The sequence below is a fragment of the Emydura macquarii genome, unplaced genomic scaffold (genome assembly GCF_026122565.2).
Source record: "Emydura macquarii macquarii isolate MOO-44397 ecotype Brisbane River unplaced genomic scaffold, CSIRO-AGI_Emac_v2 contig_2897, whole genome shotgun sequence".
In the NCBI taxonomy this organism is placed as follows: Eukaryota; Metazoa; Chordata; order Testudines; family Chelidae; genus Emydura; species Emydura macquarii.
In genome coordinates this window covers 32686668-32702677 of record NW_027133034.1, presented here as the reverse complement: position 1 = coordinate 32702677, position 16010 = coordinate 32686668, and the positions used below count along the sequence as shown (strand labels likewise).

General features: G+C 41.0%; 1 protein-coding gene across 12 annotated transcripts in view; it reads left to right on the top strand.

Annotated features, from left to right (window-relative positions):
• PPIP5K2 (diphosphoinositol pentakisphosphate kinase 2) overlaps positions 1 to 3764 on the top strand; it is an 87795-nt gene extending 84031 nt beyond the window's left edge. For all 12 annotated transcript variants that reach the window (XR_010923971.1, XR_010923970.1, XM_067569048.1 and 9 more), the window contains one exon: positions 1919 to 3764. Coding sequence is in view for 10 of the 12 variants with exons in the window: in XM_067569048.1 (XP_067425149.1) it covers positions 1919 to 1986 (68 nt within the window). In the remaining 2 variants the exon portion in view is untranslated. The remainder of the gene's footprint in view (positions 1 to 1918) is intronic.
• Positions 3765 to 16010: the final 12246 nt, after the last annotated feature.

The window sequence follows — 16010 nt, the reverse complement described above, 5'->3', positions numbered from 1 at the left end:
TGAACTGAGGCCTCCACAGAATATAGATGCAATGTACCCTGGAATTACAAAAATATTTATTCAGGTGACTTTGTGGCAGTCATTCGGCACTTAGGACTAGACTTCCAGATTTCTTAGACTCAAGGCAGTTGGACTCTGTGAAAAGAAAGCAGCAACACACAAATGTTTTGGTGATGAAGGCAGTTTGAATGTTCTATGGCTCTTTAGAAATCTAGTATCTCTGATGATGGTCCTTATGCAAACAAGCCACCGGGTGTTGTTAAATAAGTCAGCAGAGAGAAAAGGATCGTTCTACCCAGGCAGGTGAGATCTGAATAGTGTTCCACTGCTCCTAGTAGCCCATAGGCTCTAGATTTTGGTTTTGATGGGCTAGACTTGAGAAGATTTCAGCAACTGATATTGATCAAATTAAGTGTTTCTCTCTGTGTTCTTAAACAGCTGAAATTTAGATGCATTAATAGCTTTGGAGAGGTACATGCAAACAGAAATAAAACTACCAATGAAACTATTTTTGAATCATGATAATTCTTTGCAGCTGTTTATCAAGTACATGAGACACTTGATACATTGTTATAGGATGTTAATATAATCCAAATTAAACTAATGAGAGCTCTTTTTCAGTTGCTCCTTTCCTGTGTCCTTGAGTTTCTTCAGAGTGAAGCATTGTTCTAATAAGGATAATCTTGTACTGTAAGGTTCAGATTCTAGTGACTGATCCAATTTACAACTAAATTCTATAAATATGTGGTGTTATCTTCTCTACGTCCATTTACAAAATGCTGTTCTTTAGATTTGACCTATCTGTTACAAAATCTTCTGTTTGAAGGATTCTCAGACTTCTCTGCTCTTATTTAATATTTTGGTGTTGCATCTTTTTGATGTCTGTTATAACAGTGTACCTCCCAGAAATATATTTTTGGGAGGTAACTGTCTTATCCTTTCAAGATGGCTTATGTTTGTTCTTCATCATAGGTGTTTTTTGGGTTTTTGCTTCCTGTTGCAATGAGATTTTTTTTTTCTGAGTCAACCATTTATCTTCCCCATAGATATAAGGGATATTTAAATTTGTCTTCTGTCCTTTTTAATTGTCTGTTTGGGGTCTGTTGTTGTTGCTTCCTGTTTGAAAGAAACTGATTGTTGGAGCACTGGAGCCTAGGGATACCATATAACTCCCCTATTGGGTCCAGTGTTTGAGCTTTTGGGGAGATTTCTGACAAAGACTGTGCACGGGTTCATGAATCCAAGAATGGTTATTTGTTTGACTATAACCATATGAGAGACTTCAACCTTTTACTACAGTAATTTACAATAGCATTGAAGTATTTGGCAATCATTTTCCTTTCCTCCTCCTAAAAATACCAGACAAACTGCCTGATCTATCTTCAGTTTATACTATAAATTTGCTGGAACACATTTTTTAGTTGTTTGGCTTAAGTGTACTGTATATGTAAATCTGTTTTAAAATGCTGTCAAGCACAATTTTTAAAATAATCTCTCCTTTATTTGTACCACAACTCTGAGAAGCTGGAAAATGTTTTTTGCTACCAACTTCCTACCTCTTCATTAGACAGACAGTTATTTCTGTGGCTTTCAGCCAGGTCGGATCTATTTAATTTGTTAAAATGTGTTCTCTCTTCTGGTTGTCTGACTTCTGTAAAAGCAGATGTTGGAGGGTTCCACAAACAGTTGCTATTGGTGGATTATTTTTTCATCTGTGGCAGAAAATTGAATTTCAAGAGTGAATTGCTAACAGATTGTAACAGTTTCAAAGTAGGTCTAACTTTGTCTAAACATCTCTAAAGTGACTTAATTAGCTTAACTTCAGTTCAGTTTACAGCAAGATGGATGTAACTTTTAACATTGACCTTTCTTTTGGCATACAATCTTACCAGTGTGGGGTTTTTTTGCTTCTCTGCAGCTACCCGTGGACCCTCCAGTGGCATGTCTGACGCTACACCATGTCCTAAAGAATCTAGCTTCATGTAAAATTTGGTGATGAAACCCTTGTTGAGAAGAAATGAAGCACTTTGACAAAACTGGAAGCATCTTCCTTTGAAAACAGTCCTCAATGTGCATTTTTAATGGTAGAAAAGCAAACTAAATCTTGACTCAACTCTCCAAAGCCATTGATGTCTCTCTGTTTTGATGCACTTATCTGTATATAAATTTAAATACTCTTAAATAGTGCCCACTTTGTATATATTAAGCTGAAATGTCTCTTTTCATTTTCTAAAATATTTAAGGCAAAGGTTTACTCAGCAGTTTAATAAATTGCACAACTTTAATGAAAAAGCTGCGTACCAGCTTTTTCACTGTCTGTTTACTGTACATGTATACTAAGCAAAAACAAAAAGAAAAATATCCTGACCCAGTGGTATGTATGATAGTGGCTCTCATAGTGCCACTGTAGTTGTTGTCATTATAAACTCCTGTTTTCAGGGGGTTTATAATGTGGCTGTGAATTGCTTTCCTGGGCTGAAATTTGACACCTTATCTCGGCTAGGAGCATTTTTATTTGAATACATTTCCAAAGAAAACACTTGGCTTTTTGAGTTAAACAAGTGCTTCTTGTGTTTGAATTTAATACCATATATGCTGCAGTAACTAGGCATAATGGGGTGAATTAAGGCTGGTGTATTTTCACTTTGAATCTCCTTGCTTTTTGTATGTTTACATCAGACCTGTAATATTTGAATATACTTTTCATTTTGTTTAATATACGCCATTGTATAGGATATGTCTGTATATCCTCCTGCAGAAAAGATTTCTGTTTATATATTTTCTTATCCTAAGAAATTCCTTTGTTTACTGAAAAGATGCCTTTATTTGCTACATTGGTTTGTTTAAAAAAAGTTACTTATAAAAAGGCCACAATAAAAAACAGGGTTTTTAAGACACAATTATAGTTGGTCTTGTAGTAAATTACTCTAGAAACTGTAAATATCCCATCTGTAGGTGGTGCTTCCTACCACCTTTTCGTATTAAAGAGAAACTGCAGTGCTACCAGAACTAAATGTTTAATGTTTCAAAGTTTATCTGAATATTTAAGCTTCAGCATGTTCTGTAATGTTCATACCATTGTCACTCTAATCTCAGCTGTTGTCAACAGCTCTCATTAAAGACTATTGAAGACTCTATTAGAGCTATGAGAAGCTTTAGCTACTCAGATTATGCTTTTAAGTAGTCAGATTTTGTAGAGTAATCATCCACGTTCAGCACTTCTTGTGCTTTCATCTGTGGCATGTAGAATTCTAAAATGTATTCAAAATGTCAGTGTCCACGTTTGAAAGTTCAAAAGTTCAACTGATTATTAATAATGACTTCATAAACTGCAGGTTAGAGTTTTCCAGGTTAAATTGCAAGAGATTTAGCATCAAATAAATGTTTAAGCATAAGAGCCTTGCTTTCCTTATCCACCAATTCTCAGTGTAACTACAGTTACACTGATCATGTCACAGAGTCTGTACAAATCTTTAAATAGGTCACATGTCAAATGGCTTTTAGAAAATAGTCCTAAGTGCTGACTAAATAAATGATACCAAAAACAAAGGGTTTACAGCTGTATATTTCAAACATTTTGTTTTCTATATGTAACCATGTGATATAGACAATGTTTGTCTTGCACACATTTGAATGTACACATCATGTTTACTGTGTTTTAAAAACACTATTAAAAGTAAGTGTGCATATCATTCCAGTCAACCAAAGCTCTGGTATAAAAATTTTGATGCGCTCCTCAATAAAAGAGGCAATGGCTAAGGTCATGTCTATTCTGTTTTTTCTTGAATTGATAATATCTGACTTTCAGTATATTTACCTGCTTTCTTGCTCATCCCAGTGCAAAGAAGCTAAAATAAAACATTTAAAAATACGATTTTGTATAAGAATTGTAGGCAGTCATGTATATATCATCGTTAAAAGCAGTCATCTGAACTGTGAAAAGGAAAACATGTAGCCCCCCTAGTTGGCAATTCATTGCATGAGAGTGCCCTGCTGCACCCATGCAGAGCTCCATTGACTTCCAGGGGGCTCCATGTGGGCACACAGGCTGTCCTCATGCAACAAACTGCAAGATCAGGGAGTGAAGTCACTCAAATATGAAAAGGAAAAATTAGTACAACATCTGGGCAAATCAAAAGTAAGAAAACAACTTCCATAGAAACAAATTTGTACAATTTCCATTAGTCCAAAATAAGAAAATTAAAAAAAAAAAACCAAACCAAAACCTATCCAAACACTCAAATAGCCTACACGTGAAATTCTCAAACTACTTAAGGTAGGTAGCTCCTGCCTGAGGTAGGCTACATTAAAATTGTGTTTTAAAGTAAATTCTAGAATAGCTCACAAGATGTATGATGGCTAAAATGTACATACTCCAGAAACATTCTACCATGACATGAGATGCGGCATGTGAAACTTTGAGGTGCATTGCTGTGTTATTGAAGATAGAGATGAGCTGAAAATCTGGGCTTATAACAAAGTACTTTCAATCATTAACTGTGCAGAGATGCTGGTCTTTCCACAAGTAAAGTATTTTTTAAAATCAGTTTGATACCCCCGTCACACTCTGTCACTATCTCTAATCTTTGAATGGGTGTTTTCCCCTCTCCCTTAAAGCAAGAAGCACAGTTTGATGTCGAGTAGGACTGAAATCAGCTTCATGATTCAAAAGCTTTGGAAATAACTTTAAAGTTGTAGGAAGTTATATAATTACTGCACCAATTTAAAAACTAAAGATGTCATAAGTGTTTTCTGGTGCTTCCAAATTGTGATAATTTTTAGTTCCTAATCCATATGTGTAAAATGGCAGCTGCTTGCATATTTAAGACAAATTCTATTCCTTCCAACTGTTTCCTGCCCCATCCTGGTGGAATAAAATAGATGGAGGAAGGCAACAGCACAAAGATGTGCTTCATCTGTCATGAGATCTCTCAGGAGCCATAGACCGGGAGCTCTGCCATGATTGTTCTTAGCTCAGAGTGCACCCTCGTTCAACCAGTGGGATAGTGATGGTTGGACTGCTTTTTGGGGCCTCCATATCCCTTCCGCACACCAACCAGAATATCTCCAGAGAGACACATGCAACATTGGGTCAGTCCTTTCAGCTCTTGGAACTCAGTGAAATGGACCATCCACACCAAGCAATGGCTTCCCAGAAGGAAATCCAAAAATCCTTCTGAATTTAACACTGCAATCCACCGCTAAAGAGAGACCATTGCCCAATCCCAGTTCTTAAGTGGGAGTGAAGAGGCAAATTCATAAATAATCTCTGTACATATGGTTTTAAAGCCTGGTGAATAGATAGTTCACCTACAAGAAAGCGTAAAATGAAGGGACACCTATGATACAGCTCTGTGGGATGCTGTGAGAAGTGGGAAAGGGGTGAATGATAGGGACCCACCTAAAGACATGTAACTGCTAGAGGGATAGCAGGAGGACAAATGGGGAGTGATCAAAAGCAGCAGAAGTAAAGGAGGATGACCGAATAGAGGCCTGAAGTTTGGTTAAGGGGCTTGTTGGAGACATCCATAAGAACAGTTTCAATGCAGTGGAGAGGGTGAAACCAGGATGCAAGGGGATTAGGTTCTGGGTTCCCTCATTCACTAGAGTTGCGAGCTTGAGGATCTACTCAATGTTTTTTCCCCTATGGAAATGTTTCCTTGATATTCATTGCATTATGCTCCCATATCAACAGGTGGTGACTGGAATGATCTTGACTTAACTGTAACTCCTTTTAAGAAGAAAAATTATTAGAGACTTGAAGAACTGGCTTCTGAGACTGTAGTTTTTCTGGGAGACCGCCTTTAGCTGACCGATTTAGTTGATGAATTCAAGAGTTGGAGGAGGAGGATTCCCTCCTCTTCTCTAGCTGTTTCTATTCCACCTTGAATGTGATTGTTTAAATATGCACAACTTCATAGGAAGCACCCAACACTAAGATGCTTTTATAAGCAAGGCTGAGACTTCAATAGATGTTTTCAAATAGCAATTTCTTGGCTGAGTTTTCTGTCCTTCCAAAAAGAGTCCTCCGCTGTTCTAAAATATAAAAAATGGTAGAATGAAGAGTGATGCTCTGGGCATATTTTGTATAGCAGATCTCTAATGAATAATTAAATTGAACCCATTTTTAAACGTAACTATTGAACAAAAAAGTGAGTGATCTAAAACCAGCATAGTCTAGGACACCACATTGATTAAATCTGTATCTGTTCATCTTCTACACGATCTTTCTCAAATAGCAGAATGCAGTTTCTATAAGGATGCCAGGAAATTAATATTTCACCCCTTATGTGTCTAGCAAGCTAGCCAACAAAAATCTCTGCAACAATTTCTTATTCTATGTTATCTTAGCTGCATGGGTCCCTGCCTCATTCAGTGACTAAATAGAGAGGGTCCTTGTGGAAAAAAGCAGCATAAGTTCGCTCTGATCCCTGTACAATGCCATCAGTGTGAAGTATGCAGACAATCTCAACACCTTTCATTTTAGATGCTTCACTTTGCAACCTTTAATATTTTAAGGTATTTGCAAAATAAATCTCATTAGCTTGTTAGATTATAAAACTGTCACATATCTAGTTATTAAACTTCTGCCACTGCTAAGCTCCTTGTAATGTGATGTTCAAATATTAACATTAAACTTGATAACGCACCCGTAAGTGATTTGACACATAGTATTTCTAGGCCCATGGACTATTGAAATATTTTAAACTATATGTAAGCCTGAACCAAAATCCAAGATCTAAACAAGCTAAACTTTGAGAAAGTCCAACTATAGATCAAAGTTATGGAATATACTTGTAGTTTTAAACAGGAGTCGTGGTAAGTGGGGAAGATAAGGGAAGAGAGCTAGTCTATAAGGCAGGCATTTCTATTGCATTTTAAATAAAATGAAACAGGTGAAAAGTAGAAGCCTGGAGATCTCTGCCTCATCTATGTTGAAGGATATGTAATGAATTAGTACCTGGTGATCCAAGCCTGTTTCATTCATTGTATGCTTCTGACTTCACTATGCACCATGAATCCAGTACACAGCAGATTCTAATGTGCTCTATTAAACAAATATAAAATTGGATTTACTCCTAATTTATACCATCATAATTGCAAATAGGAATATCATTAGTATGTCACACAATACTAAACTGCAGGTCCATTAAAAATATGGGTGTATAAAATACACATGTATTATATTGTGGCAAAGGTTTCAGGAATACCTACAATAATTTGGCTAGATGCAATCAGAAACTGTCTGCCCACCATGCCTGGAAACAGTTAGTTGTGTAGGTAATGTTCTTGTGATCCCCTCTTCTGTGTGTGCATGTGCCATTGTCCAAAACTGCTCCACACCCCATGTACCCCTTTCCATAACACTTTCTAAATCCAACAGGGTTGGGCATCTACATTCCACCCATGTAGGCAAGCCCTAAAGCTGGTGTAATCCCTGCTCTGTAACCACCTTACATCAGTGAGAAGTTGATACTTTACTAGACACACATCTTTAATATAATACATGTAGCACTGAAAAGGTGACTTCAAGTAGTGGGTGCTCCACTGCAGGTGCGTATGACTTCTCAAGCCTTTGATCAGAAATCTTCTGTTAGCAGTGGCTGTTTGACGCACGTGTGCCTCCACTACAGCCTCATGCTGTACAGCGAGGCTACATAGGGCTGCAGGGGTGAACCGCCTCCGGTTTCTTCTTGACTGCCTCAGCCTGAGACGAAGCCCTAGTGCGTCCATCTTGTGCACGCTGCAGCTAATTTTTTGTTTATAGTGTAGTGTTAGTATTCGATAGTTGCTAGTTAAATGGTTAGTAGCTAAGTAGTGAGAGGATTAACTTTGTTCTTTTCCCTCTCTTCTTCTGGGGAGCTTTTCTCCTCCGGTAGGGCATGCCTAGCTCTCCAGTATTCAAACATTGCTTTTTTTGTGGTGTGGCTACTCCGGTTAGTGATGGTCACTCTGTGTGCCCGCTGCCTGGGAGAGGGACATGTCCCCCAGAATTGTAATTTGTGCCTGGCCCTTAAAGCCAAGGCAAAAAATGACTGGGAGATCAAGCAGAGGCTGCTACTGATCGAGTGAGTTCCCTTCAACCCACTTCAGAGTCAAGTCAGCAGGCCCACCCCAACATGGACATCTGTCTCTGGGCAAATTAAGCCCCCCCTTCCATGTCAGTGCAGATCTCCCCTAAGAAAGGGAAGATTGAGGCCTAAGTGAAGGCTTCCAGGAAGAAGAGCTCTGATTCCCATCATAAAGAGCATGCTCCCAAAAGTCCTCGGTCCCTTGCTAAGTCTATGGTATCAGAGGCCTTTGCCCCTCACCTCAGTACCATAGAGGCAAAAGATTCCTCTCTGATACTGGTGGGGCAGAAAGTCCTGGAGCAATAAAGAGAAACGTGGCTCCACCAGAGCCCCGGTACCACCTACAAGGCATAAAGAGGGTAAGGATAAGCACTCCTCCAGATAGTACCATCAGGCACAGCTCTGTCATCGGTACCTCCATGTAGAGCATCAGGCCATCCTCCCTGTCCATCTGGGAGAGAGGGCACAGCCACACACTACTGCGCTTCTGTGGCTGCAAACTTAAAAAGGGGAATTAGTGCTTGGGCCAGGGGTCCTGGCCCCTTCTGCAGGCCAGGGGCATCTAAGTCTCTACTCTGGCCCTCAGGCAGGGCAGGGTGCGTCAACAGTCTGTAGCCCAAGCCATCAAGTAGGGTGAGGTGAGTGAGCAGTCTGTAGCCCCCTCAGGGCAAACAAGTAGTCTATCGCTGTAGCCCTTCGGGCAGGGTGGGGCAGGCAAATAGGCTAGGGCCTCTGAGACTTTTACAGGCCAAGATGAGGCAACCACCCTGGGGTGATGTGGAAAGGGGGGGAAGGGGACACAGATCCACCCAATTCCACTGCATCCCAGCTCCCTGTCAGTGGCAGAGTGGACTACCACAGGTCAGCAGGACTCCAGCCACAACTCACTGTTGCAGCTGCAGGAAACCACACAACAGGACAGTCATCTGGCTCCAATGGACTACTTCCTTCCCCCTTTTCCTGGAGTACCTGTGCCTCTGCGGTGCCTTGAGTCTCCTCAGGGTAGATAGCCAGGGGTAGCACCCAAAGGCCCTCAGTGTCAGAGGCAGTCAGCAGCTCCTTTAGGTCATTCCCAGAAGGCAGCTCCGGCAGCTTTTCTGGGTCACAGGCAGGCAGTAGCTCCTCCAACTCACTCACAGGCAGCTCTGCTCACTCCTCTGGACCCCAGGCAGCTCTCTAGCAGGGCTATAGTCCAGTCAGGATGATGGCGGCAGCAGCGGCAGTGGAGAGACATCCTTCCCCTCCAACAACTCCCTCCAACCTGAGCTAGCTGGCTCAACTTTTATACTTCCTGTCCCACACCCTCAATTTCCGGTGGGGCGGGCAGAGTGGTTTTCGCTCTGCCCACCAGGGGGTCAGGCCATCTCTCCCTGTCTGTCTCTGAGGGAGGCCACACCCTCTCGCTACACTCCCTAGTTAGGACCATCAGTACTGTGCAAACTGAAAAGTAAACACCATCAGTGCCTACTTAAGTATGTCCTAAATCTATGGTACCATCTGCTTTGATTGCCAAGCACATTACCATGTTGGTATCAATCCTCCACTCAGTATCACAGGAATTTAGATACTCAAAAGATTTATCAGTAGTGGATGAACTGGAATCTCCACTGCTCATGGGTACCAAATGCTTCTCAGTACCAATGCCCTGGTTTGCAGACTAGCATCACTCTCCGATACCATTGGACTCTCCACTTTTTTCTGCTGATGCCCCCTGTTGGAGGATATAGAGGAGGATGAGGGACACCTCCATTCAGTCTCTTCCATCTCAGTGCAGGGTTCTCCTATCCATCCATAGAGGCACCTGTTCTTTGACACCCACAGGGACGACCCTTGTGCATGACACCAAGGGTGGTGGGACCAACCCTGGATGTCACCATCTCTTCCATATGGGCCCTCCCAGTGGCCATACTGGGATCCCTGGGTTGCGTACAGTAATTTGCCAGACCACTGCTTCCAACACATTGAGAGACTAGAGATGGTCAATCCTCGCCTGCCCAACTGGGACTTCAACACAAGGAGACATTAGAGGAACAGGCAACTTGGGCAGACAAAGAAGCCACCCTGCAAACTCTTATCTCTTCTTCATCTCCAGATGAGGTGGTCATGCCTCCACCACCATTCCTGGCCAATGATTTCTAGCAATTTCAAGACTTTATAAAGCAAGTAGCCAATTCTCTCCAAATACCTGTTGACTAAGTCAAGGATTTGCAACACAAATTGTTTGACATGTTGCAGTCAGTAGAACCCACTAGTGTTTACCCATTGATGAGGTGCTCCTGGACCCTGCAAAGACTGTTTGGATAACACCTGCTACTGTTCTATCAACTTGCAAGTGAGTGGATAACAAACATTATGTCCCCTCCAAGGACTCCAAATTTTTATTCTCCCACTCCCCATCTAATTCTCTGGTGGTAGATGTGGTGAACGAGTGTGGTAAGTTACACTACTCCAAATATACTCCATATGACAAGGGACAAAAGTGCTTAGACTTCTTTGGTCCAATTCATCCATGACCCTACAGTTTCAGATTGTAAACTATCAGGCATTCATGGCTAAATATAATTTCAAAAACTATAATAAATGTATGACCTTTATTGATTCTCTTCCACAGAAACAATTTCAGGCTATCATTGCAGAGGGTCAACTATTAGCCAGCACATCTCTTTAAGGATCCTTAGATGCCACAGACACTGCTGCCAGGTCCACTCCATGGCAGTAGTTATGCATAAGACCTCATGGCTCCAATTCTCGGGTTTCCCAAGAGAAGTTCAGAATATTGTTGATGCCCTCCCCTTTGATGGTCTAAAGTTGTTCTCAGAAACCATGGGTGAGTCTCATCATACACTGAAAAACTCCAGGGCCACATTAAGATCTCTGGGTATATATACTCCTAGAAGAAAAGAAGATTTAAGAGTCACAAACTGCCCAGAGATCTCATCCTGCTCATTTCTCTGCGTTTCAGAGATCCACAAACCCCTGTACAAAGAGACAAGTCGCAGAGAAAGAGGGTTGCTCATCCTCCTTCTGCAAGTACCTAGTCATCATCAAAACAACATTTTTGATGGGTCAGTCAAGGCTTCGAATCCGCCCACACCTCTAGTTCAGCAGTTGCAAACCTTTGCCCACTTCTCTCCTTTTGGAGACCATCTTTCCCATTTCCAGCATGCTTTGAGGTGAATCAGTACAGACAAGTGGGTCATGCAGATCATAACATTGGGCCCAATCCACTTTACATCCCCCTCACCCCCCCATTTCCCTGTCCCCCTACAGAGACCCCTCTCACAAGCACAAGTACTGAGACAAGAAATAGACTCTCCTTTGATAGGAGTGATAGAGCCAATCCCAGCTCCTCACAAAGGAAAGGGGTTCTATTCAAGGTATTTCTTCCTGTCAAAGTAGGACAGGGTGGAGGTGACTAAACAAATTCATGACATCTCAGAAGTCTGCCTTGGACTTAGCAACTATAATCCCTTCACTAAAGGCAGATTGGTTTTCAGCCCTCGACCTTCAAGACACCTATTTCCATATAACAATACACCTATCTTACAGAAAATACCTACTCTTTACTATAGGCCAGAAATCCTTTCAATACTGAGTACTTCCTTTTGGCCTTTCCTCAGCTCCAAGGATGTTCTCAAAGGTCCTAGCGGTAGTGGCTGCTTACCTTTGTCAGGAGGCAATTTTAGTCTTCCCACACCTTGATGACTGGCTGCTCAAGGGTCGAGCTTAAAAAGCAGTACTATCATCCACTCAGATGGCCCTTCTGTTTTTCTAGGAAGTGGGTCTTCATCTCGATGTAAGAAAATCCACATTAGTGCTTGTACAGAGAATACGGTTCATGGGGCATACTTGGATTCTTTGGTAGCCAGAGCTTACCTTCCCACAAACAGACTCATAACTTTATCAAATCTAGACAGAACCATTCTTGAACCTCAGTAAGGAACTATCTACAGTTCGTGGGTTATATGGGAGGTTGCACTTTTGCAAAACTATGTCTCTTTTGCTTCCAAGGCAGGCTTAGAATGATCTATTCACTGAACAGAGGCAGATTGGACAACCAAACTGCAGTTCCTCTTCATGTAAGGACCTCACTAGATTGGTGGAAAAATCAACTCAATATCAGTGCAGGCATCCCTTTTGTTCACCCAACTTCAATAATAACCGTGAGAACGGATGCATCCGTTTTTGTGATGGGGAGCTTACCTCAGTACCTCGCCTCATGGCAGGTGGTCAATTCAGGAAACCTGTCTCCACATCAACTTATTGGAACTTAGGGCAGTCAGGATTGCCTGCCTTCATTTCCTACCCCTTATCGGGGCAAATCAATCAGGATCATGACAATGTGGCCTGTATGTTCTGTGTCAACAAACAAGGAGGAACAAGCTTTCCCTCCCTGTGCACTGAAGCAATGAAATTGTGAAACTGGTTTGTAGCCCATCAGATCCAAATTTCAGCCCTTTACCTCCGTGGCATTCAGGACACCACAGCCAATACTCTCAGCAGGCATTTCTCCCATGACTACGAATGGGAACTGGGCTCTCAAGTTCTCCATGATATGCTCCAAAATTGGGGACTTCTAGAGGTAGACTTCCACAATATTCCAGGAACAAGAAATGTCATCTGTTTTGCTTAGGAGGAGGTTTAGGGCATCACTCTCTGGAAGATGCCTTTCTCCTATCTTGGGTGAAGAGAGACTATTTTATGCATTTCCTCCAACACTGCTAATAGACTGATGTACAGATCAGTCAGGACAAAGCCAGGATTATCCTTAAAATACCAGCCTGGCTGAGATGAACTTGGTATCCTTAACTGTTTCATCTGTGCATCCACCCAGCGATCAAGTTTCCATTCATTCATCATCTCTTCTCCTAAGACACAGGTTGTTTACTTCACAGCAACCTAGGGATCCCCTGCCTCAGGTCCTGGTTCCTTTTACTTTTAATTAAGTTTGGCACAAATTGATCACATTTCCCCAAATTTCAATAGATATCTTTGTACCTAATCTGATCTATTTTTTGTACTGATGTTCAGTTATCTCACCAATTATTTTATGTTTACAGTTTTAAAAATTGCATTGGTACTTCAGCCACCTGCTGGATTCCCGTCTCAGTGCTGCCATATTCTTGCACTGTCAGCTGTACTGCAGATGACAGCGTGTCTTAATTCAGCTTTGACTGCCTGTACTCCTATTACCTCTTTTGTTTGCTTCATTTGCTTTAGAATTAAAAAACAAACAAACAAAAAAAAGAATTAAATGGTGCCAAAATCTATTTTTATAGTTGATATGTAAATAACTTTTTTGTTTGTTGAGATTGTCTCTCTTTTGTTTGCTCAGAATGTATTAAGAAGACATAAAGGGTTATTTAAAAAAAAAAAAAGTTTGTGTTTTGTCTTTAGAAATATCGTGAATGACCATTCTGCTCTTCAGCAAAATCAGGGGTCTCAGATGTTACCTGTAAGCTCTATTGAAGGCACTGGAGTATTGCATCTTTAACAAACATGTCCTTTGTCCTAAGTGATCATTAGGCATTGGAATTAAATACATGTTGTGACACCCTGCACCTCATGCACACTCTTTTGGTACATAAGGTATCATTCATGTGTATCATTCGTGTTCACCCTTATAGTGTAACTGTGTATTGTTTAATATAAAGGATGTCATGTAAGGTGTTTTTGGAATGCTTATGACGTACTGAGCATTATGGTTATGGTAGTATGTTTCTTGCAATGTCATATGTGTAGTTATGAAGCTCTGCTATGTAATATTCCCAAATAAGTGTCTCACATTGCTTGAGGCAGATTCAGGTAAACACTAAAGGCAGAGAAAGTAGTTCACACCCTGCTAAGGTATGCATAAAACAACCCAACGCTTTCAGGAACAATGAACTGACCTAAGCATCTGATAAGGTGATGCACATTTGACTCAAGTGGAGGAAACCATGCTGGACATTGCCAGTCACCTGACCCCAGGGGATGGCAAAGAAACATATTAAAGGATGAGACATTTTGGTCTGTCGTGCTCACTCTTGCAATCCATCTACAAGACAACATAAAGACTGTTCACAGGGGAGTAGCCTGGTTGGAGGGGCTGACCAACCAGCCAGTGGTAAGAACCATCTAAGACTGTAAAGTTACTGTAGTGTTAAGCTTAGTTTAGAATGCAATTTGCCTTTTATTTCTTCCTGATCAAATATGACATATATTCTTCTGGTTTATAATCACTTAATATCTTTCTGTACTTAATACATTTATTTGTTTGTTTTATTTAAAGCAGTGCATGTGGTTTGGGTGTATGTAGAGACTTCCTTTAAAGCGACAGCTGGTGTATATCAATTTATTTGATAAATTGATGGACATATATGAGTTTGCAGAGTGCAGTGGGCAGCACTGAACTCTGTAAAAGGGCAGTTCCTAGGGTTGCAGCTGCGACTGGGAGTGGGGGTTGCTGGGTCATCCTACTGCATAATCCCAGGAGTGGGGGCCAGAAATGCTCATTCACTAAGTCAGGGATCACTTGCTTGCAGGAGGCTGTGCGTGGACTGACCCAGGAGTGGGAGGTTCACACAGCGGGGGCGAGTGCAAGATGGTGCCCAGGACTGAGGAATTGGGGTGATACAGCTATACACCAGTCCAGATTGCAGAAGAGAACATCACATGTTAACCAAAAAAAAAGGACTTTGTCATTTCCTCAGCTTTCAATCTTTCAGTTTTTGTGACGTAATAATGTTACTAGTGCTCAAGTCACCATAATAATTTCCAGGGAAGACAAGACTGCAATGTATAATGTAAAAAAAAAAAAAAAAACAAGCAAGGGAAAAGAAAACCTTTTGACAAAAACTTTTCAGGCATTCTTTATAGATAAAGAAGAAAAAAGGGCCCCTTTTTACCTTTGTAGCTCACCATTAATATATGTGTATATATATAAAATTAATTCTGCAGTAGGGGGTGAAATCGACTGCTACAGATATCTACCAATTTGTGCTCCAGCTGATCTCTGGTTTGGTCTATTGTCAGATTATTTCAAAGTACAGCACAGTGACAATAAGAACTGTCCAACACTAGCTGCTGATGTATATAGGTCTGCTTCTTCCACTGCCTTTAAACAGGACCTCTGGAATACATGCCAGGAGACCAAGCTATGCTTCTGGAGAGCTAAAATACTGGGAGAAAAGTGGTCAGCAGAGGCAAGAGTTTTTAAAAAGGATATATTTAATTATAAATAATAATTGGAATTTGGGAAGATAAGTGGAGCAGCTAACCTGCTACCCAGACATTCAAAGTGAACAAAAATGGTGAATTTAGGCTTGAATTCATGGCTCAGTGTAAACCTTGGATGATTTTGCAAACGCTGGAAAATTTTGTGAAGTTCTGTACATTTTGTGTTAATGAAATGTCCTCAGCTGTTGCAAAAAGAATGCAAACACCTGATCCTGAGGCACAGGAGGAGATTATTTTCCAATATTTAATTTTAAATATAGTTGTAATCTTAAAGGAACAGGTTTTCAGCAGCTGGCCTCCCCTTTTGCATTGACAAATTACAGATGCAGTTTTACACCACATTAATTTGTTGTACAATTATTGTCACTTAGATGTTCAAGACATTGTCACTGGCAATCCCTCGATTCGAGGATGATCACTACCAACGATTTACATGTGGTTCTGAGATGACTCAGGAGTCCAATCTTGGAACCACAGATCCACCCGCAATAGGTGCAGACATTTCCCAGTGGGTCAGATGCCTGCTGGAAGAAAGTTTTCTTTTTCCTTCCTTCCTTCCTTCCTTCCTTCCATCTCTCTCTCGTTTTAGCTTGAAGGGCAAGATGCTTCTTCTCGAAGTGGGCCACTGCCTGATGGAGAATATGGCACCATAGAGGTTGGTTTGTGTCTTGCTCCTCCCAGCTTATGATGTCCACATCAGTGTTTTTAAGATATGCTTTC